At 39.7% G+C, this 27,152-nt stretch overlaps 1 protein-coding gene across 12 annotated transcripts in view; it reads left to right on the top strand.

The window, feature by feature from the left end:
• The window catches only part of ENAH (ENAH actin regulator), a 97,958-nt gene extending 92,275 nt beyond the window's left edge, over positions 1 to 5,683 (top strand). For all 12 annotated transcript variants that reach the window (XM_066993702.1, XM_066993705.1, XM_066993703.1 and 9 more), the window contains 2 exons: positions 1,009 to 1,066; positions 2,686 to 5,683. In XM_066993702.1, coding sequence (XP_066849803.1) covers positions 1,009 to 1,066; positions 2,686 to 2,723 — 96 coding nt within the window. In that variant the 3' untranslated portion in view covers positions 2,724 to 5,683. The remainder of the gene's footprint in view (positions 1 to 1,008; positions 1,067 to 2,685) is intronic.
• The last annotated feature ends 21,469 nt before the right edge of the window (positions 5,684 to 27,152 follow it).

The following is a 27,152-nucleotide window of genomic DNA, read 5'->3' as shown; positions in this document are numbered from 1 at the left end:
TGTACCAAATTTCCAGCAGTCTGAGTCTAGATGGCTAGATTGTTTAGGGTGGATTGTTTTGTTTTTGGACAAAACGGGCAGTTACTATTAAGTATTTGACACATCACAAGTGCATTCTCGTGCTTCATAACAGCTTGTTGGCATATCTATTCTCTAATGGGAGGAATGCAGCTCTTCCCACCTTCTCCAGGAGCTTAAATTGCATGAGGGTACCTCTTAAGCTTTGATGCTGTTACTTGAAGACAGTTCATGCGTATATGGTGTGTGTATGTGTTTGAGGAACATCTAAAAAATGTCTAGTATTGCACGTTAGTATTCTATTTGTGTTGAAAAGCTGAAAAAGAGCTGAATATCTTCATTAAAACTGAATCTTTTGGAAGCGTTTACTGATGATTACTGTTTTGCCTGGGATGAGACTGTACTTTCAAGAAACAGACAGTACTTCCCACTCTGGTTTCAAAAGCATTTTCTTAAAATAATTATCCCAAATCAGATGTACAGAAGGCTGCAGAAAAATTTGATAGCATTTAACTCAGTCATTTTGATTAGGTCAAATTCCAGTTTGTGACTGGGGCTAACTTGATAACTTGATCCCACTTTTTTTTTCCTTTGAATGCTTTCTGGGCCTTTCTTTTTTTAAATTAACTTTCTTTGTATTGCATATGAGCTTTCATCTGTGATAGAGCTCCCTTATTTTAAAGGGATGATCCAATTATTATTTAGGAATTATATTAGTGCAATATTCTAACTTAAGTATTTTCCTTCTTTAATAAGTACTACTGAAATCAATTTATAAGACTTATACTTTTTTAATCTTATTCTTTAAATTATATCTTCAGTAAGAATATTTTATGAATGCTTTAGATTTTGGGGATTAATTCCTTAAGATAAAGGGTGGAATATAAATTTCAGAACTGTTAAAGGTTGGTTGAAGGCTAGAATAATTTTGGATTTCTCTCAGTAGAAAGCTAGATGTTCCAAAACTAATCTATTACTCTGACACCATAGGATATTTTAGATGAAATGAGAAAGGAGTTAACGAAATTAAAGGAGGAACTCATTGATGGTAAGTATCAATTTATTTTGTTATTGTTGAGTCTCAGAGCAAGTAATTTTTAAGCTGCACCAAAATGTAAGCTTAGTATGCTTCTATTCTGAGAATCAAATATTGGAAAATATAGACTTGTTGATATTCTGTTGGCATTCTTTCATTTGTGCCTGTGGAGACAAGGGTTCACAGGTTGAGATGAGGACAATCTAAAGGGAAAAAGAAAAACAGGCAAAGGCTGCGTGGAAGCAAAGAAAAGAATATTCCCTACTTCCCTTTAGCAAACAATATTTGGCCACATTTTGGGAAGCAGGGCCTTGATAGACAGCCATTGTTCAGGAGGACAGTTTTTTGTAACAAGAGTTCCCCTTCTTCTTCCCCTTCCTCAGCTTTTATTGCTGAGTGTGAATTTATATGGCATGGAGTATCTTTTGGTCAGTTTAAGTCATCTGCCATGGTGATGTCCTCTCCCCACCTCTTGCCCACCCACAGCCTTTTAGCTTTGTGGTGATTTGGAGGCAGCCTTGATGCTATGCCAGCACTGCTCAGCAAAAGACAAACCATCGGTGTGGTATCAGTGCTGTTTCAGCTACGAGTGCAGAGCACAGCACTGTATGGGCTGATGTTGGGAAAGGTAATTCCATCCCAGCCAGACCCAGTACTGTGCCAGACCTACTGGTATGTTGTATGTCTTATTTCCTCTTCTCTGTTTTTTTCAAAAGTGCTTTGACACCAAGTGTTGTCTTTTGAATGTGTGCTCTGAGACATTTGCAGTTATCTTTTATATCGTCGTTGTAAACGGGCTATTTTTATAATTAAAATAATCCAGGGCTGCTGGTGTGCATATTTCAAAACTAAATATATTCTAATATTCACTATGGTTATGTTTCTAGCTTCCAGTCTTCTAATGTTTGGTCTTTAACATAAAATTCAAGTAAAATAATTTTCACAATGTTCATTTTTATTTTAACAGAAGATATTTTATTAAATAGTTTTCCGTAGTTATGGGAAATTATTTAGGAATAATAATCTTTAAAATCGTTGAATCAAAAAGTAAATAAAACTGTATGGGTGTTAATGTTTTTTACTGCTTTGTGGATTGTACCAAAATGAAGTATGGTCATATTGAAACTGGTACCACAACTGGGAAAATAGTAAATGTCATCAACAGATGTGGTAGAAAGAGCTGACTGGTTTTGCGCTACAATGCAGTGCTTTTCCCTATCCTTAAATCAGTAACTGTTTCATAAAAGACTTTTTCTTCATTAATATTTTGACTATGCTGTGTATCACAGCCTTTTGGATAGTACGATGCAAACAGTGTATGGCCCAGAGGCTATTGCTAAGCTTAAATAAGCCCACACACATACTCCTTGATATCTCAGTGGTAGACTTGCTGGAGATGTAGAACCGAAAAATAAAAAGTTAATTGAAAACCTAGCAGGAGTGAAAAGCGTTCTGCCTAGCTGAGAGTGACGCTTGCCTTTAACCACATGTGAGGCGTATTACATATAAATTATTCATTTTCTGAGACGTTTTAGTAGGATGAACTTTCTTTAAGAGGTTAGTTATTAATTCTGGCTTTCTTCCTTGACTTGAAATGTTTGATTTGTTAATTTCTCTCTTTTTCTCTCTAGCTATCAGGCAGGAACTGAGCAAGTCGAATACTGCATAGAAAGACTAGTACTAAGCCGATGTGACTCTTTAACTTGATATAAAACTGACTACGTTTTGTGAGCTGTTAGAAGAAAATGGAGACAGACACTTGGAAGGAGGGAGAAACAACATATTCTGAAAAGCTTCAGGCACATCACTCTGGTGATACGCTATTTTCCTCCTAGTTTGCAGCTTTTTTCTGACCTTTACAGCAAGGTGGAAAAGAGTCTTAAAGTTACTGTAATGGTTGTGCAGAATTTCCTACACCTATCAGACAAGATCACAGTGCTTTGAAGTATACTCATGACAAGATAAAATTGCACATGTTTCAGAATCTGTTGTTACACAAAATAAACAAACAGGGAAAAGCTTGGGAAGGCTTTTCAGAGAGGTTTTCTTTATTAATGAAGGATTTAGCAAGTTATACTGTTGTACTTCAAATGAATCTCAGGTTTGTCTTCCTATCATATCTGATATTTCCATGAATAATTTAAAAGATCAGATGTGTATAAGTTCAGTTCACAAAATAATGGAATGATGAGAAATATGTGCTTTTTAAGGGCAGTATTTGTAAGTGAATGACCTAGACAGGGATCACATGTTGAGTTTTTGGAATTTTATGATAGGAAGCCTCTCTAGTTAGCCTTCATGCAATTTTATAGGAAAAAAAAAAAAGCAAATACAGTCCAGAGTTTAAAGATGTAGATGCCTTCCTACATTGTTACAATGCTTTACCAAATCTAAGACTTCTACATAATGCGAATCAGCAGTCAAATGTAAATCATTAGTATGTTGTAGATTTACAGTAGATTTTTGGGCTTTTTTTAGATTTATGCATGTGGACATTTTTGTAATGTAACACAACACAGCTTTTTAATTAAAAGAAAAATTGCATGTCACAGATATTAAGTAGCCTTTTTATTTTTAAGGCTTAATTTATGCCCAGAAAATGTGGGATGAGGGAGGGGGAAGGCGACACATTTTTATTACTTTCTACACTTTTCTTCATCTTACATGCATGTGTAATAATGAGGAAAATGTGACTTTTATCAGTAACCATGTTAATGGAACCAGGTACTTAATCCTTTTTATATCTTTTTTTTTTTTTAGTTTTATATTTGAAATTCAGTAATACTTCCATAATGGTTCTGAAACTCCCATGTGAATCTAACTCATTTCTTGGCAAGAGAACAAACACTTAGACATCTGAATTGCTGAGGATGCACCTGTATAAGTGCATTGTTCTTTATCTTTTTACCATGACCTTCTGCTTCACGGTTTTCTGAGACTACTTTTTTGATTGCTTAATGAAACAAGACAACAGTTAGTTGCATTAGAATAATGGAGCATGAGGTCACAGTAAATGTCCCCTTCTTCTGATTTATCTGCCACTTTCCTTGGGGGAGGGATGGGGGTGGGGCATGACATAAAAACAAACAAATAAAAATAAAACAGCTGCTCCAAAATCCAAACTCTAGAAAGCGTCAGTGGTATGTCATTGGTTTCAGTCACTAAATCGGGAGTAATTTTTGGGAGAGATGACACCCTTATATTTCCCCAGATTTTCGGTTTTTGTTTGTAATTGTTTTAATGTGGTACAGTTCAGTGGCATATAAATTCTGTGAATGGGATCTGTAGTGCTTTTGGAAAAACAATACAGATCAAAATCTTCCCATTTCTTTTGCACTAACAATTTCTCTGAGCCGTACCAGTGCCATGTTTGCTTTGTGATCTGTGCTGTTCCAAAAGAAAAGTTTACTTTCAACTTTTGGAGAGGTTAATGTACATGCAGCTCCATCCTTAGGACAAATGCTTTCAATAACATACTGTCTTAAGTGCTGAACACCAAAGTAAAGCAGCACTTAGTGCTTTCGAAAGGCTTAAAATGGAATTTTTTCTCCAAACATTTCCTGTTTCTATACCTTCAAAGTCTGAGAGAAGATGAAAGTGGAAATACTGACCAACTGAATTAATGAATCATTAAAAAAAAGTTTTTCCTGCACGTGTTTATTGAAGGCATTAAAAAAAGAAATCCATAGTAAGCTTGTAAAGTACTGTTTTACTCAAAATAAGAGGAGGCATTTTCATCTTTGTTAATGTAACTTTATTTTACATGGACATTTTCAGCATTAAGGAAGTTTATCCTTGTCAGAAATCATGTTTGATTTGTTTATAGGAGAGTTCAGGAGTAGCATAGTGGAATAGTGTGAATGGGTATAAGTGGTCCAAAACTAAATGATGAACTACTAGATTTTGCAAGGAACTGGCTTATGCACTAAACGTTTTGTGCCTTGGTCTAAAATTAACATGATTTCTGTTTAAAAGAAAAAGGAACAGATGTCTTCTTTTGTGCTGCTTCTACATACATAATTTCTATAATCCCAAATTGCTGAATTGGTTCTTTCCAGAAAATCTGATTGAGTTAAAGATAACTGTAAACATCTCCTGTCATACTGACAGTTGCAACATTTTCAGAGATTTCAGTATTGAAAATGATCTGCAGAAGCTAAGATTATTTTGCTTACTGGTAACTAAGTTCTTTGAAAACCATATTGTGGTGGTTCTGTGCTTTTGTACAATGGATGTCTTAAACTGAGGACAGTTTAGGGGATCCTTTCTAACTCCAGGAAAGCGTTGCTTTTCTCAACACTGTGATCTGATCTGTGATAAATCTGTACTATATACAAGTGGCTAACAAGTCAACCACAAACTGAATGTAAAAATCTTAGTGCTGGTGCTGAAATCTCTTCAGACAGTCATAATGATTTCCAGTTCATTGTTTTAAAACGTTATCAAGCATCAAGTGTCAATCAAAAACTGAAGATGATCACTAATGAATGTTGAATTTTCATGCATTTAGGTTTACCTTCCTTTTAGTTTCTCAGTTCATTCTCTGCTATTTTTACCATATTGTGTCATTTTAAATTTCTTACATGCTAACGTTTTGTTTGAGCGAATGAAATAAAATTGCAATATATACATGTTGCCACCATTTATTTATGGAACTTCATAGAAGAATATCGTACATTTACTACTAAAATTCTCAAACTTTAATGACTGTGATAATTCCTTAATCCTTGATTTCACCACTCATTTTTGTTTTTCCTTTGGAAGATTTGATAGAGAACATTAAATACCTTACAAAGAATGTAACTGCACTGGCTATGTAATATTCGTGAATGATAACTACTGTACATATATCAAATCCATTTTAAGTGTGTGATTTTATTTACATTCTAACAAGGCACACTTTGTTCTAGGTATCCACAGAGAACTCGGAAGGCAGGGACAGGCAAAAACTAGGGATAAAATAACTACAGTTAGTCCAACTTTCCCTTGTTGCTTTTATGTTAATTACTTATTTTCAATACTAGTAATAAAAAAAATCTACCATGAAAGATTAGTATAGCTTTCTGTACATTAATAAGAACAGTTTCAATTTGTCTTAAAGCAGAATATTGCAAGTAGCTGTTAAAATGTTCTTGATTTAGGCTACTAAAAGCTGTGTTGTTTTGCTGTTGCTTTTTTATTCAGAAAGCACCAGTTCTTATCCTTTTCTAATTTGCCTGGTACATCTTAATCAACATTGTTTTGAACTCCCATTTCTTGCTCTCTTGCCGTGTTTTTATGGACTTGATGTTTCTCCACAGTTGTGAAAGATGCAGTCAGGCTGTGTTCACTGTGGCGGTTTCATGCTTTAGGGTACACCTGTTGCATGACAGTGTGTAAACTGCGGCAGCTCTTAACTAGTGGCTTTGAAAAACTGCAGTCTGAAACATCAGTGTTAGCCAACCAGGCTAGCAAGATTAAGTCATTCTGCAACCAACACGATAATGACGTGCACCGGCACCGTACTCAATTACTTCTGACTGTAGCCTAAATGGCCAGGTATCTGTCTACAGCAGCAGGCCCAAATCCAGAACTGCGATTCAAGTTGTACTTCACGCTACACGGGAAGATACCTTTCCTCTCTGCTGCCAGCGATCCTTATGACTTGCTGTCTGGCTCTGGGAGAGCCTGGGTCTGTCTCCTGTTTTCTTGAAGCCTGTACTTAAGGAGAGAGGAGACAACTTCATGGTGATGCAAACGTGTGATACTATGGCATGTAATTTCTCATTTGGAAGTCTTTTAAGCCCTTAATGAAAAGAGGATCATGTCAGCTGAATACAATAAGGGTATTTTTCTAGTGTTTCTGCCAGTGAGGTTGGTTCTCTTCAGCTTTTTCTTCAGTGAAATGTTTAGGGTATCTCTCCTGTAAGGTGTTAAATCTTGGTTGTTCTGTCTCTGGCAGCTTGGAAGCTAGTTATTCTGCAGGCTGGCTTTAATTTATTTTATTTTTTTTGTAGTTTACATACTGATTTTAGTTGCTTTATTTATTCAGCTCTTCAGCTTAGTCTTATGTCATCTTTGTTCACCATGAGCTGAAGTCAAAATGCGATGCCAACACAGTACTGGTAAAACATAAGTTCTGTGTGTTGTGTATGTATATAGAACATGTTAAGTGGTTTTGGTTGCAGGAAGATGGAAGTTTGTTTTTTATATATATAAAAAAAAACAACCAAAAACACACTATAATACAACATTCTATGTCCTTTACCTGTTTTATGCAGTCTTAGCTGCCCCCAAACTGAATTTTTTAAAAGCGATAATGGGTTAATCCAGCTTTGTCAAACATTGATGTTAGTGTCAAGTTTGGCACCAACTGTAAGTTAATTTAAAAAATTTTTTCAAGTAAAATTATTGCTAGTTAATAGTCTGCTATAACTGGGATAGCATTTTGGCAACAAGTTAAAAATTTCTGATTTAAATTCCTGAGCAGTATTATGAAGTCTGTCCATCAGTGTCGAGAGATGCATGATACCTATTTTTTAAAGTTGTATATTACAAAAGTAGAAAAGTTGTCTGTGACTGATCAAGCCGGTGATTATCGACACTTGAAATATTCTCTTCTGAAAATGGTTAAGTATGCTCAGTTACAGTGCTAAATGTTGCTTGCCAGGGTATCTCAACAAGAGTCATATAATGCTTGCAAATATGCCCCATCTTTTTAGTTGGTGAACAAGACTGGGCTGTTGGGGAGCAAGGAGAAAATTTTCCAAACTGACTTTGTACTGAGACTAACATTTCTTAAAGGGACTATATTTACCTGACCACATAGGCTATCACCATTGGGTTTTTGATAGAAAATGAAAAGGGAAAAGAGTCGGTGATTTCAGTGAAACTGGAGCCAGTGTATAGCACTTGAAGAACTGGCTAACGTTCACTTAAGTGATTTATCTTAAGGGGTGACTTTGGGATACGGAAACAATGAGGATTAAATAATCCTAAATTACATGCTATCTAGGAGAGTCTTAATGAAGAGAAAAGTAAATTTGTTAACTGTCACTGCATATTACTACTTTTACACATTCAAAAGTGTTTCTTTAAATCATCCCAAACGAATGCCTGACAAGGGTGAAGTATTTTACTTCACTTCTTCAGGGATGGTAACCTAAGACTGATGAAATTCATATATAGTGACTGGCAATATATTAAAGTTGATTTGGGTTTATAATCTTAATTTAAAGGGAAAAAATGTTAATGTAGCTTGCTGTAATTGTCTAAAATATCAAATAGAGGTGTAGTCCTAAATTCTGTGAAAGCTCAGCAAAATCTTAGTCCCAGGATTAATGCCTGCATGTTATCTGGTAATCAACACTTTCTTCACGGGGAGTAATCATCACAGTGATTCCAAAAATCAAGGAATTCTGTAAAACTACCTCCATTTTAAAAATGGATCCCACTTGTACTCAGTCATTACAAAAATGCCTTATCTAATTTTTTCTAGAGTTTGGTGTCCTGAATTTTACTCAATGATTATTCTTAATCTGGTGTCCTACCTTGGTAAACTGTTAAATGGCAAAGATGTTGAGCAACTACTACAGGTGAAATACAGTGCTACTGTAGGTGTTGTAGCTGTCAGCTGTAAGCTGAAAGTTTTCTATGGATGTGCTTAATTTTGCAGTCGTTCTGAGTTATGGGGACCTTCTCCTGTCTTCCCAGCCTGTTATTAGAGCTGTTACCCGTGTGACATTTTCACAGAATCCTTAGGGTTGGGAAAGACCTCCCAGATCATCACCATACCACCACTCTTGCCCCCTAAGCACCACATCCAACCTTTCCTTGAACACCCCCAGAGACTGTGATGCCACCACCTCCCTGCTCAACCTGTTCCAGTGCCTGACTGCTCTTCCTGAGAAGAAATGTCTCCTCATTTCCACCCTAAACCTGAGGCCATTCCTTCTACTCTTATTGCAGTATCTGCAAGAAGAGGCTGACCCCCAGCTCCCCACACCTTCCTTTCAGGCAGTTGCAGAGAGCAATGAGGTCTCCCCTGAGCCTCCTCTTCTCCAGACCAAACAACCCCAGTTCCCTCAGCTGCTCCTCACAGGACTTGTGCTCCAGGCCCCTCGCCAGCTTCGTAGCCCTTCTCTGGACACACTCCAGGGCCTCGATGTCCTTCTTGTAGTGAGGGGCCCAAAGCTGAACACAGCACTCGAGGTGCGGCCCCACCAGAGCAGAGTACAGGGGGACGATCACCTCCCTGCTCCTGCTGGCTGCACTGTCCCTGACACGAGCCAGGATGCCGTTGGCCTTCTGGGCCACCTGGGCACACTGCTGGCTCATGTTCAGGTGAGCATCAATCAGCACCCCCAGCTCCTTTTCCTCTGCACAGCTTTCCAGCCACTCTGCCCCAAGCCTGTAGCGCTGCATGAGGTTGGTGTGGCCAAAGTGCAGGACCCAGCACTTGGCCATGTTGAACCTCATCCTATTGGCCTCTACCCATCGACCCAACCTGTTCAGGTCCCCCTGCAGGGCCTTCCTACCCCCAGCAGATCGACACTTCCCCCCAGCTTGGTGTCATCTGCAAACTTTTTGGGGGTGTACTCAATTCCCTCATCCAAATCATCACTATTTAATATTAAAGAGGATGGGCCCCAACACTGACCCCTGGGGAACACCACTGGTGACCGATCACCAGCTGGATTTCACTCCGTTCACCACTCTCTGGGCCCGGCCGTCCAGCCAGTTTTTAACCCAGCACAGAGTGTGCCTGTCCAAGCCACGGGCTGCCAGCTTCTCCAGGAGAATACTGTGGGAGACCGTGTCAAAGGCCTTGCTGAAGTCTGGGTAGACTACATCAACGGGCTTTCCCTCACCCACCATGTGGGCCACCTGGTCATAGAAGGAGATGAGGAGGTCAGGCAGGACTTGCCTTTCATGAAGCCATGCTGGCTGGGCCTGATCCCCTGGTTGTCCCACATATGCTGCATGACTGCACCCAAGATGAGCTGTTCCATCACCTTTCCTGGCACCGAGGTCAGGCTGACAGCCCTGTAGTTCCCCAGGTCTTCCTTACAGCCCTTCTTATAGATGGGCGTCACGTTGGCAAGTCTTCAGTCATCTGGGACCTCTCCAGATGACCATGACTTCTGATAGATGATGGAAAGTGGCCCAGCAATCACATCTGCCACCTCCCTCCCTCAGCACCCTCCGGTGGATCCCATCTGGCCCCAAGGACTTCTGACAGTCCAGGTGGAGCAGCATGTCTCCAACTGTTTCCACCTGAATTGTGGGGGAGTTGTTCTGCTCCTCATCCCAGACTTCCAGGTCAGAAGGCTGAGTACCCCGAGGGTAAGTGGTCTGGCTAATAAGGACAGATGTAAAGAAGGCATTAAGAACCTCAGACTTTTTCTTATCCTCAGTAGTCACGTTCCCCCCTGCATCCAGTATAGGATGGACATTCAAAGATTTTCAAAGATTCAGGATTTTCACTAACCTTTTGTGACTGGAGGTCTATGCTGCAATTGGTCAAGCACAGTAGAGTTGAAAGTGATCTCCCATGGTCATCCTATGTTTACCATCTTAAGTGTAATTTTGTTATTTATTTTTTAATCAGTGAGACACTGGAACAGGTTGCCCAGAGAGGTTGTGGTTGCCCCATCCCTGGAGATGTTCAAGACCAGTTCAGGTGAGGCCCTGGGCAACCTGATCTAGTGAGTGTCAGTCATCCCTGCCTATGGCAGGGGGGTTGGAGCTAGGTGATCTTTTAGGTCCCCTCCAACCTGGGCCATTCTATGATCACCAGCCAGCTTGTAGCCACCTAAGTCCCTGCTTTCAGAACAACTTTCAACTTAGCTATAAGGTTATCTGTGCTAACTATGCCATGAGCGTGCTGAACTATTATCCTAGTTTTCTTCACAAAGCTTCTAGGCATGTAAACAGTAGCAAGAAAGTGGATATAAGAAAAAGTGTAAACCAGTTCTGGAATTATTCCATGTAGGGTGACAGCTGCAGAGAAGGATGCAGCTAGAAGTGAGCAGGCCTGCAAGAGTCCTGAAAGCTCACTAACAGTTTTCAGATTGAGTCTGGATGCTGTTTGAATCTGTAAATATAGAGGGTCAGTAGAGGTGGCTCTGTAGGTAGCCTTACTGCTGCTTTTCCACCACCTGTAGGCCTAGTATGTTTGGGAAAAATAAGTAATTAAAAAAAAAAATAAAAAACCAACCTACCTCTCTTTTGAACATAGATTATCTGCTGCTTGACATTTTTCCCAGTCAGTAGTACAGTTACTCTAGTGATATGCCAGTTTGACTCCGCATAGCTTAGGTTTCCTCTAATGCTGCAGAACCACCGATCTTACAGGTGGCCATTGTGTCCCTCTGCAGCCCCAGGTGCTGAAAGGGCTCCCTGAGGAAAAGAGGAGTGCAGACAAACTCATAAATGCTTCCTGCTCTCAGGGATAAATATTCCAGACCTCTGTCCCAAAAATAGGAATATTTATATCATCTTTGAAAGGGAATGAGATGTATTGTTAATTGAGTGACTGAAGAGCACCCTTCCTTGCACAATGAGTATTTACAGAGGTTCTCTAGTTTCAGGGGGGGGTTGTGAAATGCTTTGCCACACTCCTTCCCTAATTTTTCTGGGACCGTGGATCTAGGGAAGTTTGTCATTGCCATGAAACCCTGCGGCTGCAGCAGATGAGAAACTTTTGAGTTTTATCTGGTTCTGCCAGTGAACGATGCTCATATCTGAGACAAAATTGGTCAGTAACATGCCTTGTAATTTCTGCCCAGTAATCTTTGCTCCATTAACGAAAAAAGCTCTACACTGCTCTCAATCCTGCAGGCTGACAACATGCTAAAGTGTAAGAAGCAGAGAGGGGCATGTGAGGATTCCAGTCCCAATGGAGTTGCTCTGTCATGGGATTTCACAGGGTAAGTGAAATGTCCTTCCTCCTGTTCGGTGACTGATGACAGAAAGGGAGTCCTGAGGAGTACTAGCTGGTAATGCAGGATGTCAGTGACAGTGGAATATCACTGGCATTCTTAAAGGACCGTTGTCACGTACACTGGTTTTATCGGCAGATCTTCAAGAGTTGATAGTGAAAGATGCAAGTCAAAGTGGAAAACAAACGAGTGAAGAATGTCTTAAGGTTCCTTGTGCCTTCTGGTGATGGAAGATCTGCTTGCTAAGGACTTTGGCCTATATGCTAACCAGCACCTGCATTCAGTTCTTTAGTGATGGACCTGCTATGCAAGTCTTCAGTGGTACATGTAAAGTCAAGCTTCTGACAGCTTGTGTTTGAGCTGGTTGCAGTGAGTCGTTCAGTAGAGGAATAAAGGGATTGCATAGGTTTTCCAGAAGACTTGACTTAAATATTTTTTTTTTTAACTCAAATATTTGCAAGAATTTTGGATCGTCTGAGATGAGAACTTTTTTGTGTCCTACTGTTATGCTATTTGATATCAGTTGTATGGAAGTGTATCTCAGTTATGGAAGATGAAGCAGTAACCAAGTTCTTCCTCACAAAACTGTCTTTTTAAATGCGCCACAAAACTGAAATTAATGCTGTTATATGACCTGAGTGCATGTAAAAAAGAGATGACCACAGCTCCCAGTAGTAGCTGGGAGTGTGAAAGCTGAGGAACACAATCTGGTCAGACACCGGGAGTTCAGATGTAGCAGAGGTGAAGTGCCTAATAAATACTGTGTACCCAAAGAGATATCATAATTAGCTAGGGGTGCGTAGGTTCCAGTTTTGTCTGATTATCAGGAGTCCTTATTCCAGCAGTAAAAAAGAAATAAAATATTCATTGCCTTTTTTCTTTCTTAAGGAAATAAAAAAAAAAAAAAGGAAAAATAAAAAAGTGGTAAGTGATGCAAAGTGAAGTTGGAGATTAGAGTCTTTCTCTAACAAGGCAGGTCAATGTTTGATGAGATCGTTTTGAGAGGCAGCATTGCTGAATGAGCCCCTAACTCTGTGTTGTGGTTTAACCCGGCCAGCAGCCAAGCACCACACAGCCCTTCACTCGCCCTCAGCGCTTCACTCGCCCATCCCTCTGTAGGATGGGGGAGAAAACTGGAAAAAAAATGAAAGCCTGGGGGTTGAGATAAAGATAGTTTATTAGGAAGGAAAGGAAAATAATAATAATAATAATAGTGCTAATAATACTAGTGTGCACAAAAGAAACGATGCACAATGCAATTGCTCACCACCCGCTGACCGATGCCCAGCCTATCCCCGAGCAGCCGGTCCCCCCACCCCGGCCAGCCACCCCTATATATTGTTTAGCATGACGTCAGATGGTATGGAATACCCCTTTGGCCAGTTTGGGTCAGCTGTCCTGGGTCTGTCCCCTCCCAGCTCCTGCTGCACCCCCAGCCTGCTCGCTGGCAGGACAGAGCGAGAAGCCGAAAAGTCCTTGGCCTGGTGTAAGCACTGCTCTGCAACAATTAAAACATCAGGGTGGTATCAACATTATTCTCATCCTGAATTCCAAACACAGCACCCTACCAGCTACTAGGAGGAAAATTAACTCTGCCCTAGCCAAAACCAGACATTGCTTTCATTGTACTGTTTTTAGTCCATATTGTGATATGCCAGTGACAAAGTCTTCCCTTCTGCACATTTCTATGCAGATCTTAAACTACATGGAAGATGAACGTATGGGTTGCACACTAGTAACAGCTCTCAAATTCTCTTTAAATAATAGTAATTAAAAGTCAAGTGTTCTTCAAAGTCAAGTGTTCTACAGAATAATAATTTGCAAGCTGAAAATAACCAGATTCTGTAACTTATCTGTTATATCTTAACTAATACTCTTGTATTATTTATTGGAACTAACCACTAAAATGCAAGTTTTCACTTTTTGACTTAGTCTGTTAGTTAATGTTAGTTTTCAAATGTGTTTTCATCTTCTGTTTCACTTGTATTATACCTCATGAGCTATTAATTGATGTAGGAATTTATAGTAGAATCAGGAAGATATTCTGTACTTTCAAGAACAAATAGTTATTCCCAAGTTATGTTAAATGGCTGGGCTTGGTGTAACCACACGCAGTTGGGTGTGAAGGGTTATTGTAAAGAAAAATACTCATGTAAGCTATTTGACCTGGTGTAATGGAAGTGTCTGAAAGTAACCTAAAAGTATAGTTCTCTACAGGTGAGGTTAGGGATGGGGACTGGATAGTGTGCCTTCAGAAAAAGTAGATTTTTTTAAAAAAAGGGGAGGGTTTCAAAAAACAAGGTAGGCAAATATGAGGACTTCAGAAGGTTTCTGAGAGCCACAAATGCAAAGTTTGAAAAGAAAAAAGAGAGCTTCAAATGACTTAGAAAATAGTGGTGCATTTGGCATGTTCAAAATAATGTTGATTTGTTGATTAGAGCATCTAGATTTTGTCTGTTCCCAAGTATTGCTTGTTACGGAAAGCAGAGAAAATGATGCTGCTTGTAATTTGAAGGGGAGGAGGAATGAAAAAGCAGAAAAAATCAAAGGTAGAGTTATCACCCTTTGTAGGGTGATACAATTTTACAAACACAGTTTTGAGAGTTTCTAGATATTCTCAAGCAAGGAATGAGCACCTCATGAAATGTTGTTTTCTTATTGTATTACTTTGCACTTATGCTTTCATTCTTTTGTTAATGACGTAGAAATACAAGGTGAAATACATAACTTAAGTCATGTTTGACTAGTACAAAGGGAAAAGGAGTTCAGTTCTGAAAGTCACTGAAGTGTAGAGCCTTTCAGTGTTACAGTTTAAGGTCTGAACTTCCGGCAAACAGACCCAAAACAGTCCACCTGTGAAGACTTGACCATGATTAAGGACTGCTCTAGCAGTTAAGTTTTGGATTTTTCAGTGTGTAATAAATTGTTAATTACATTTGATATATCAGCTGAAGGTCACCTTCACTTGCCATGAAGTCATTGGTTTTCTGGGGAAAAAAACAATTAAGTTCACTTCAGTCTGCAACTTCTAAAGCAAAGGGGTCATCGTATATTATCTTCTATGTTGTCATGAAGGCAATAAGTTCATGCTTTAACTGGACACAAATAGTGAACATTTCTATCTATGCTGCCAGTTATAATTAAAAATGTTGCACGTATTCAAGCCCCTGAGTCTTCTCAGCTTCTCTAAAGTCAATGTGAGTTGTGTTACAGTTTGATTTTTGGTTTTTAGTCTGAAATGTTTCCAGACATCAGATGTAATTCTGTTTTTGAATATTAGTGGTCTTGTATTTACACAAACTAGTAAACACTGTCCATCTTTTTTTATGCATCTAAAAAAATAAAAATGTAAGCAATAAAATATGACTTGAATTGCAGGAAATTGCTTTTTTTTTTTTATTGGAGATTGGGAATCCTGCTCCTGATACCCAGAGGGGTGCAATAGAATGGCTCACGCTATTTTTAATTGATTACTTAAAATCTATATGCTATGGACTTGCATGCCTCTTGCGTACAGTGTTGCATGTTATGAATATTCTAGTGATTTCAAATGCTATTAATATGACTACAATATAGCAACTGTAGTATGCTGTGAGTAAACAATAAAGGATATTTGACAATATTTCTAAAGTAAAATTGATTTGATAATTAACTCAAATACAGATACAATAAATAAACAGCAATTCCTTGCAAGTAATGTATCCTTTCAGAGTAAGGAGATTAATAGCATTTATAACTGGTACAATTTGGAGAGGTATTACAGGATGATGCAGTGATTGCAAGTCTTCTAGGAGTTTTTGAACTCTGCTACTGAGTTTCAGTTTGGTAGAGGTAAGGAAAACAGGGCTTTTTATGAAGAAGTTCCTCACATACAGAAATGGCTTAATGTCTGCTTTAAAAAGAATAAAAATGAAAATGCTCCAAGTACGGAGTTATGTCAGCGTTTTTTTCAGATCAGATGTTATTGCCAAAACTACTGCTTGCAGAGGAAAACTTAGGTGCAGTGCTGCAAAGATGTATCAGAGCTGTGCTGAGATTCTGTATGCAAAACAGTGACTTAAAAAAAGGTCCTCGTATATTTTATGAGCTGCATGTAGATTTCATGTTCCCATTAATGAGTTTCTCCTCTTGAAAATGTTAGATTGGAGGGAGAGAGAGAAGCTTCTATTACACGTTTCTCAGTGATAACTGATCAACTCTTCCTCTTCATATCCATGCTTTCCCGCTTATAAGAGGTTCTATTTTGATACAGTTCAATATCAATTTTTAAATAAACACTAATTATTTGAGATGAATGTAAGGTGTAGTTTTTTCTTGCATTCGAGTACTGATTTTTGTGCGTGTGTGTGTTGTGGAAAGGTAGTTCAAGTGATTAACAGGGCAGCCACCAGAAAAGTCTCTCCTGTTGCGATGGTTTCCTTTCACAAAGAGGTTTTAGATGCTCAGAATGTAGATCAGTGAGGTAAACCAAAATAGACTTACTTTGCAGTCATCCTAGCTTGAGATGAGAGGTATTCCACAGGGCAGTTGAGATGTCACTGAACTGTTAATTGAACTGTTCCCTGGAGAACAACTTCAGATGTTTTTAGTGTTAAAACAGCTTCAGAACAGGCAGTGGATGACCGTTCAGCCATAGTGTTTTTCAGGCTTAAATATAGCTTTAAGCGCAGACACACAGGTATGGCATCTCTGTGCTTCTTCCTGTGAAGAGACTCTTCTATTGCTGTCATGGGAGCAGTGTTTTCATCCTGCAGTAATACTGACGGTGCATTGTGAGCCTTTGCGGCAGGACACTGGTTTCTGTAACCAGCAGCTCAAACCAGAGTGGTGGGGATGGCAGATGCCTTGGGCACTACTGGCATCTCCTGCTACTATTTCCACCTTGGCTTGCTGACAGCAGCAAATTGTAAGCGAGGCACTCTGTTGCACTTCTGAATCTGCAGAGAGACTCCTACTCTGATGTCCCACCTCTCCCCAGCTAGGGCGAGACAGCGAGAGGCACTTGCACGTTTGTGTTCATCCTCCGGATTTCCTAATCCTCCTCACTCAGCAGCCTCATGTTTATTTGCTTGTCCCAAGGTTGTATTCTGCAGAAAGGCGTAGCTGTGCAGCTCAGGTTTATTAAGTGAAAAAGGCAAGAATCAGGGTTTTTCACTTATGTACTTCACCGAGAGGCAGTGACTGATCTGTGTTTTGAGGGAAGAACAAAGTATTTCAGTTTCTCTAGCCTATTTTTTTTTTTTACCTACTCCTTTTGCTAGCTGGCCTGGTGATTGGTCAGTGGTATGGGAGTTGTGCCCAGACTGCCAGTAGCTGGGAATAACCTTTAACTGCTTTGTGTTTGGGCCTGGATTTACACAAATAACTACCTCGAAGAAAACCTTAGTCTACCTACCAAAGCCTCCAGACAATTAAATGGCAAATGTAAAAATTGCTTTCCTTCGTTTGTGAACTCTTACTTCCTTTCTCATGTATATTTATCGTATAAGTTACGCTTTCTTGAAATAAGCTATGTGTCCCATAATACCTAGGGAACAACTCAAATATAACCAAAATAAGAACATAAAAGCTGAAATACTGCTGTTGAAATTGAATTTCTGCGTTTGTGGCAATAGAAAGTAATTGTAATGGTCATTGCAGCTACCATAACTGGAGGAGAAGAAAAGGAGAGTGAACGAGTGGGAAAAAACATCTTCCCTTGACCCTACCTCAGAAACTATTAATAATTACACCTTTCACGCTTTTTCTTCAGGGAGCCAATCTATGGAGGGCTCAAGGGGAGATGTCCAACAATAATTTCTTTCTTTAAAGTTATCTCCTTGAAATTCTAACTTCTAGTAATTTAAAGGCTTTTGACTTGCATATTGTGAAAACAGCATTTCTTTTATGAACAGCACATTCTCACCATTTCTACTTAGTGAAAGTAACGATAATGCCACCAGTATCTACCAGTTTCCACAGAAAAATGGGATTCCCATATTATTTAAGGGGACTGCAATCCCTCTCAAAATATGAGAGTCTGAGGTCCACTACTGAGTACTGAAAATCTTAAGACTAGGCAGCACCGAACTGAACTGAGAAGGGAGGATGAGTCTCTTTGGACCTTCATGTAACAGGAAGGAAACTCAGATTTGAGCCCTAAGCAACTGTTTTTAGAGACGGGCTGGGAACTGGTTCTTTTTAACCCAGGGTCCATTTCAGCATCTTCAAAGCTAAAGAAATGGTTGACTGCTCTGTTGAATCGTGTTCCTGGTGGAAGAACTCATGTTCCTGTTAACTTAAAGAGCTTAATGTCTGGCTTCGGTCCTAAAGATGAGTTTTGGATTCAAACGTACCCCCTCCAAGATGAACAACTACCTTTACTGTGTGGGGCTTATATTCTGCGTAAGAGATTTGTAGCTTCAAACTTCATAATGTCTCCTCTCGATGAAGGGAGGAGGTTGCAGATGTGTAAGAGGGCAAGACAACTTCCAAAAATACATTGCATTGCCACAAAACTACTTTAATGCATTCCTGTCAGGGCAAAAACTCCTTTGCAAACCACCACAGATTAGACATGAGGGTTAAAAAGTGTGGAGCGCATTGTTTAACATTTTTCTGCATGCTTCCAACTTTAAGAGCCAGCCAAGCTGAGATGACAGCTTGAGATCCCAACTGTGGCTTAGGATATGCTGTGCACCATAGAACTTCCTCCCCATAAAATGCCTTGTTTAGGAATTATGTCCTCTGTGGTGACCTGACTTTCAAAGTTCTTTCGAAATATTCCCAGTGTTGTGTGTTAAATCACACTGCCTTAATCCAGAACTTTTTCAACCACTGTTATTGACTAGAAATCCTTTTTAACCATAGTCACACCAAAGATCTGGGGACCGAGCACTGCCCACTGGAAGTTGGAGCAGCAAGTTTCTCAGAGAATCCCTTTTTCCCGATTGTTTTTCCTTGCAACTCACATCCCCGTGCCTGTAGTGTCCAGGTAGATTTTCCATCCCATTTTCTCATGTCCTCTCCATGGTCACGTAGCTAAAACCACAGGCTGGTGCAGCGCGTGTACCCACTCTGTCGTCTTCCTTGCACAGAAGGACACTTACCCCTGATAGCTGAGACACTGGTTTGTACAGGTGGGGAGGACAATCAATTCTCTCTAAGTTGGTGGACCTCTGCAGAAAGTTTCTCCACAGCCGAGACGCAGGCCTGTAGGGAAGAGGACAGACTTTCTTCGTATTGCCAGGGTTGTTTAGCCAATTCATCCACTGTGGGTTCCTCATGGTCTTTCCAGGTCATTACTGCCAGTGGATCTTGCCTGGGAATACTCCGTAGTCCAATTTTGAACTATACCTTGATGTGTTCTCAGAATTTTAGCGTAGGTCCATTTCTTCATTACCGTGTTTAGATTTAATTCAGTGCGATTCCCTTAAAAATTTGTATTTTATTGCCATTGTCTTTTGCAAGTTGTTTTGGGCAAGATTTTCAGGATTACTTTAATTGAAACAATTTCCTTGATTTTTTTTGTTTGTTTTGTTTGTTTTTATGAAGCCTGTGCTCCTGAAATGGAAATATTTGAAATGGTGACATTTGTGTGTAGTACTGAATTTGTATGCTTTCCAAATTGTCACCTACAGATGGAGAGGATAGGATTCTCTATATTGCTTCGTAGATAGGAAGGAACTATTACTTAAGGCCACCTGAACATTTCTATCCAATTTGACAGGACCAAGGGACTGTAGCATGCACGCCACTACAACTAGGGCCTCTATACTCATCTACAAGTGTTCTTTACAACAGTGCAAGTTGATTGAAAATAGGATCTGCTGGGATCTGGTGTGACCTTCTACAGTTCTGTCCCTTGGTGAGCTGATTCAGGAAACAAAATCAGAAAAAGCTGAAATGAATCATAAGGATGATGTCCAGTAAACTTTCTGTTTTTATCAGGTATTACTAACATAACTCTACAAGCATTCTTTTCTTCTGTATCCCCATGTTCCCTCCTTATTTGTAAAAGTAGTAGCCACCAAATCCTCTCAGTGCTGCTTTTGACTTGCTCTGTGCAAAATTTGGGAAGAGATAAGCAATCTGCATGGATTAATGTCTGCCAAGTGACTTGTCAGAGATGATGCAGGAAATATGATATTCTAGCTGAGGACTAACTCCAGCTTTCAGCCCAGCACTGAATGCTGAGAGAAGCTTGATGTTAAAGCTTACGCTTTTAAGATCCTAGTAGAAATACTCATAAATATTGTAGAATTTAATACTTGAGGAATATTATTTAAGTATATTACTGCTTCCAGATTTTTTGCTATGTGCAACTCTCTGTTCATAGCAACGTGGTTATAAGTGATTGAACTGATCATGGACTCATTTATGAGTTTTTGACTTTAGAGATGCTTCCTTCTGCATTAGTGTGTCTCACTGTAAAGTATTGTTTTAGTTACCTTCCCCTAGTTTATCTGGACTGAAAACAATGCATGTTTGCAGCTTCTTAGGCATTAACCCTTGCCATTGAACAATTCACTTTATTGATGTGTGCTATGGCTCTAAGTATTGTTGCAAATGTGTACACGACATAAACAAATCTGGACTGGTGTAAACAACGGAATTATTTTACCTGGCTTTATGCTAGCAGATTACTGCATTTTCCCTGAACTTCCTAGTCCAAACTGGTCTTTTTAAGTGTGGTGGTTTTACTCAGCTGGGCAGCTGAGCTCCACCACAACCACTCTCTCACTCTCCGTCCTCAAAGTGAAAGGCAGAGAAAATAAGATGAAAATGGCTTAAGGGTTGAGATAAGGACAGGGAGATTACCCAACAATCATCATCATGGGCAAAACAGACTCAGCATAGGGAGATTAATGTAATTTATTACCTATTACTAACAAGCTAGAGCAATGAGAAATTAAAAACAAACTAAAAACACCTTCTCCCCATCCACCCTTCTCTATGTCCTCCCCACAGGTGATGCAGGTGATGCCAAGTCTCAATCCACCTCACTGCCCACTTATCTAGGCCATGTTTCCTGACCTTGTCTTTGAAGACTTTGTGGGAGACAGTATCAAAAGGTTTGCTGAAGTCAAGGTAGACCACATCAACCACTCTCCCCTCATCTACCCAGCTAGTCATCCCATTATAGAAGGCTATCAGATTGGTTATTTTTTATTTTTTATATTTTTATTTTTTATCCTTTACTTAAATCTACTCTCACAGAGACACAAACAACATCGCTCATTGGCTCAGCTCTGGCCAGCAGCAGGTCTCGTTTGGACCCAGCTGAAACTGGCTCTTATCTAACATGGGGCAGCTTCTGGACTCTTCTCACAGAGGCCACAACTGCAGCCCCCTGCTATCAAAACCTTGCCACGTAAACCCAATGCATTAAGATCACTACCATCAAATAACTGAGCTGCTTTTAAAACTGTGACATAGAGAATGTCACAGTTCCTTAAGATTATGAAAGAATCAGGTGCCTCTGTGACTTATGAATAAAATACATTGCACTTTGATATGAAAAAATTATGTAGAGAAAGTACTATCAGGAGTTTAAATACAAATGGAATCAGAAAGCATTTTATCAAGGATAAAACTGGGAGCAATAAGAATATAAGTAGAATAGATTTGTGGAAAATATGGAAAGATGTTACAGCTAAGCTAACACCAGAGAGCAGCACAGCATGTTAAGAATGGATCTGGATAGGGAAACAGAGCAAGCTGAAACCCCGGTGTCTGAACTGAGTTTTTCAGAGGTTTCACGCTGGCCCAGTTCTAGTCTGGTATCACAGACCTGAGTGCCTGTCAGTGACTGAAATGCTTCTGGAACCTCTCAGTTCAATTTCATCCAAAAGGCCTCCAGCCTGTGGGCTCTGAGACTGCTGTGTGTTGCAAAGCACACAAACAGCAAGACTGGCTCCAAAAGCAGGCACGGCACATCATCCAAACTGAAACATTAAATATAGAAGTATCACAGAGGATAGTTCAATATTTTATCTCTTTGCTGAAGGCAGATGAAGCACATTGACCCAGAGAAGGGTTTATATTCTTCAGAGCCAGTTTGTAAGACGAACTAATAAAAGATGTCATCCCACCCATCCAGTAGACACTGTTTATCCTAATGCTATTGTGGCTATCGAGAGGCTGTTGATCAGAAGCTCTTGCAGTATAACTGGCTTAACACCCTCACAAAACTCTCTAATAACAATGATTTTAAAAACTCTTCCAGATATAACTTGAAATCATCCTCAAATCTTAAGATCGTATCGTAAGAGGACAAAAGTAAATCTTCTAAGCTATTAATGAAAATACTGACCAGCTCCAAATAAATCCAAGGGGAAACTCTGAGATCCTACTTTGTGCCCCACTACCAAAATCAGTTATTGGTTAAGCATATTTTTTCAATCAGAAGGATGCTATTTTATGGCAATTTAAATTAATTTATATGTGTGTACAAATGTATATAGGCAATTCTCAAGTCTAGTACAGCAATGTGAATTTTATGTCTCTCAGCTCTTGTTCCATTAGGGCAATTGCTTCTCAAAGGTGGTAAATGGCAAGCCCTTGTTGAGCTTCTCCTACTAACAGGTTAGTGTTCCCTGACTTCTGTCTGTCTGGGTGAGTACGCTGGGCATCCACTGTGTTATATGCAGCAACTTCGCTCTCATCAACCTGTATCATTGCAACTGTAGTAGGTTTCTGTACTTGCTGGCCGAAATGATGGTAAGAATCATATATTCAAAACTAAGTGAACAATTTAAAATAAAGATGCTACTCACCATTGTAAGGTTTTTAAGTTTTTTGATTGTAGAATTTACTGTTTGATTTTTGGTTTTTTAAAGAAACAAAAGACAAAACCATATACATCTTTTTGGGTGGGAAGTGAGAGAGGAAGAAGATTAAAGAGAGTACTGTTTTTGTTTCTTATTAGATGTCAGTAGTGTTTTTATAGTTTCAAAGAGAATGATTTAAATGCTAAATAAAATATAACCAACCCTTAAAGTGTAATATAACAGAGCCAAAAGAAAGTACAACTTGACTAAGTTCAAATGATCAGCTTGAAGACAGATAATTTCAAAAAAAACTTCTTGAAATTACATTATGGAAGAATCATAGAATCATTAAGATTGGAAAAGCCCTCCAAGATCATCTGGTCCAACCATCCCCCTACCACCAGCATCACCCACTAAACCATGTCCCTAAGCACCACGTCCAACCTTTCCTTGAACACCCCCAGGGACGGTGACTCCACCACCTCCCTGAGCAACCCGTCCCAATGCCTGACTGCTCTTTCTGAGAAGAAATGTCTCCTCATTTCCAACCTGAACCTCCCCTGGTGCAACTTGAGGCCATTCCCTCCAGTCCTATCACTAGTTACCTGTGAGAAGAGGCCGACCCCCAGCTCCCCACAGCTTCCTTTCAGGTAGCTGTAGAGAGCAATGAGGTCTCCCCTGAGCCTCCTCTTCTCCAGACCAAACACCCCCAGTTCCCTCAGCCGCCCCTCACAGGACTTGTGCTCCAGGCCCCTCACCAGCTTCGTAGCCCTTCTCTGGACACGCTCCAGGGCCTCGATGTCCTCCTTGTAGTGAGGGGCCCAAAGCTGAACACAGCACTCGAGGTGCGGCCTCGCCAGAGCCGAGTACAGGGGGACGATCACCTCCCTGCTCCTGCTGGCTGCACTGTCCCTGACACAAGCCAGGATGCCGTTGGCCTTCTGGGCCACCTGGGCACACTGCCGGCTCATGTTGAGGCGAGCATCAGTCAGCACCCCCAGATCCTTTTCCTCTGCACAGCTTTCAGAGTTGCAGTAGCTACCACACTTTACAAATCAACCGCTTTCTTCCCACATCCTCATGGTTTAGCGTATGCTTGTGTTTCACACATGTTGAAAATGCTTAATGAGATTTAAAATAAATAAATAGAATGTAAATTAACTTAGCCCCAGATTTGCATAGGTGTTTAGGTGCCTAATTCCCAATGATATTAAGTGCCTCAATACTGAATATGGAGTTCTGTTCTTTTTTGCTGATGCCTCAATTGCCCTTCTTCCATAGCATGATATTTCCTTTGTGTGTTTTGTGTTTAAATTTCACTTTTTGGGGGATAAAGGGATTCACGCAGGTTTGTACAAAGAAAGTGTTTTCAACTCGGAGTTTAGAGACACTTCAATGCTACAGATAATATATATGAACTTCAGAATCTGAGAATCTGTCCTTTTTTTTTTTTTCTTTTTAGATATATTTTGGTCCAGAGGTTAGTCTTTCACTGTCACTGAGGTTATGGGACGTCAGCAGTTGAGATGTTCTATTCTGTTCAGGGCAGAGTTTGGGATTTTTTTGGTTATCTGACTCCCAGATTCATGATTAAGTTTTAAGATTAACAATTAAAAGAGCTGTCTCAGTTAATAAAAAATGAACAAGTCTAGAAAAATTGATCCAAAAAAGCATGTGTTTAATAAGCTCCAGAAATACACGGTTTCATATTTGAAAATAGGTGACTGTCTGTACCAGTGGATTTTCATAACACAATCTACATCACCAATGAGAAGAGGCTTGAAAAAGGAGGATGGGAGGAATCATGGACACATCTGTGCATCCTGAAAAGATGCTGAAATGATTAAAATGTGTTTGTAAGTATTCAAAAGGTAATTTGGTTTAAAACAAAATGAAATGCTATCATGAATTTGAAGAGAACAAATCTATTCAAACCATTTCATTGAATGAGGTCACCTGCTTAGTTCATAAGGATAAAGACATGAAGATTATATGTTAACTTTAATGATGCTCTGACAGTGTCCCACAAGACCACATAAGGGAGTAGAAAGTGTAGTCTAGAGCTTGTTACTGTTTTAGTAATGTCTCAAACTGGTTTAGGGGAAGGAGAAAAAAATGTATACTTGCAAGGAGTATTTGTTTCTCTGCCCAAATGGAGAGGGGGAGGGTGAAGATGCACTGTCAAGTGGAATCGAGATGAACATCTGTCCTGGGTTCACTTCTCGAAGTCATTTTATATAAATGAGAGTTCACAGTAAATCCCAGAAATTGAAGAGATGGCCCAAAATCTAAATATGACATTCAGTGTAGATAAACTACAGAATAAATGCAATGAAGACAATGATTTCACCGGGTGAGAGTCTGAAATGGTTTACAAAATTCTTATGTTCATTGGAGAGTTTTATAAAAAGATCTCAATGCTGGCTGAGACTTACATGATCGTACCTCGTTGCAGGAGTTTGGATGATGCTTGGAGGTCCAATCCATATCCACATTTTTGTTGCATTTATGGAGATTTTGTTTATAGAAATTCCATGCAAGAACACAAAGTAGCCTGTGACAATAAAGAGCTTTTGATTAGAGAATCTAGTCCTTCAGTTCTTATTCAAAGCTGAAACTTTGCCTGTATGATGATGCAAGTTTAGATGTTTTAAAAGGAGTTTTTTATACTTATAAGTAATACTAGCAAACAATATAGGTGATATCACAAGAAACTTGCAGTCATTTCTCATTAAAACAGCATCTGCTATTTTATTAGTCTGACAAAGCCATATAATTTTGATGGGCTTTTCAGCCATAAATCTCAATTGCGGGCTTACGTTAAGTAAGAGTTGCAAAGATTTCCACTTTTTGCAAGGGTGGAAAAGAGGCAAACAAATAGACATGTGAGTGGAATTCATGTTTCTGTGCATTTAATCTACTTGGCCTGTGGCCCCAAATTTATACCGAGCATACACAAATACTCAGCTGAGTTACAAAAGGAGCAGTTAAAATGTCAAGTGATGATGGTAGAGTACTATCAAATACCACTAGTCATTGGGGAAAAGGAGGAGCGGTCTGCAGCTCTTGCTTTCCTTTGCTTTTCTCAAATGTGCAGTTGGTGCAAGTTACTGATATTTTTCCTCAGGTGCATTCTCTTTTCCAAGCATTTTTATTAAAGAATTCCTGAATTTCTTTCCTTTTTCTCTGGTGACTGAATGGCTCTTTCCTTGATCTCAGCCTTTTGTTATGTGCTGGTACAATTTTCTGAAAGGCAAAAATAACCATCCTTCTGGGGGATGCTAGGTGTTAGTCTAGGGGTTTTTTTTTTGGTTTTTTTTTTGGTTTCCTCACCAGCATCAGTAGCTGTATAGGTATAAATAGGTGAGAAAGCATAAGAATTCAGACTTTGCTTGCAGTAGCAGTATCTTGTTGTATTAAAAGAAAGAAATGAGATAAGATAACCTGTTAAAAAAAAAGCATTTTACCTTCTAACAAAAGTCTGACCCTTATTTTTGTGAGCTGACCCCATAAAACTGCAAGACAAAAAAAAAAGAGAGAGAGAGAGAGAGAAGGAAATCTTAGCTCTGTGGTTCGAGTTATTTCCTGACATGAGGTAACACGTTCATTTACTGTAAACCTACAGTTAATCTATGTCCACAGAAAACTTCATTGTGTGGGGTTGCTTAATCCCATCAGTGTGTTTAGAATTAAGACGTTTGAGCGTTACCATCTCAGCTCAAGTCGAGTTGAATGCTGGAAAAACAAAATGCTTTAGGGAGTTAATAAAGCTAGAGTTGTCACTTACAGGAGCCTAGCAATACTATTTATTCAGCTGAATGCTGGGGCTGGGGACCTCTTGCGTCCTCACCACCTTGCTGCAGAACAGATGCTGTCTGCAGTCTCCCCAGGTGTGTCTCTGTCTGTGGAGAGAGAGAGAAGCAGTTTGGGAGCAGTGCTGAGGCATCCTTATTTCTGGAAGAAATCACTACCTCTCAGGTAAAAAGTCAGGAGTGTTAATTCCCAAGGGAGCTGATGGCCATAAAGGAAACCTACAGCTTCAGGAGGGATTGGCACTGTCTCACTTTCCACACCCAGGTTAGGTCTTCAAGCCTAAACTACTCAGCCTAGGTGATGGAGGTGAAAGAGAATGGAAACTGGCCTCACCAGAGTATGAAAGCTTTAACTCTCAGGCTGTGGCTTGACAATATGGGGCCACGGTTTCTTCTCTTTGGCTCCTTTTCTCCCAAGGAATTTGTTCTGGTTCTCTGACTGTTGCACAGCTGGTGATTTGGGTGCTGTCTGAAGTAGGTTTCTATCAATCATCCAACTTGAGATCAGTGAGATTATGAAGACACAGAGTTGACTTCTGTATGCACCCTCTTTCTCCAAGGGCATCATGAGTGGAGAAATTCCCTTCTGAGAAATGCAAAAGATGAGGGGAGA

Source organism: Anser cygnoides, chromosome 3 (assembly GCF_040182565.1).
Source record: "Anser cygnoides isolate HZ-2024a breed goose chromosome 3, Taihu_goose_T2T_genome, whole genome shotgun sequence".
Lineage (NCBI taxonomy): Eukaryota > Metazoa > Chordata > Aves > Anseriformes > Anatidae > Anser > Anser cygnoides.
Note: the sequence above shows the minus strand (reverse complement) of the source record. Positions and strands in the feature narration are given on the sequence as shown.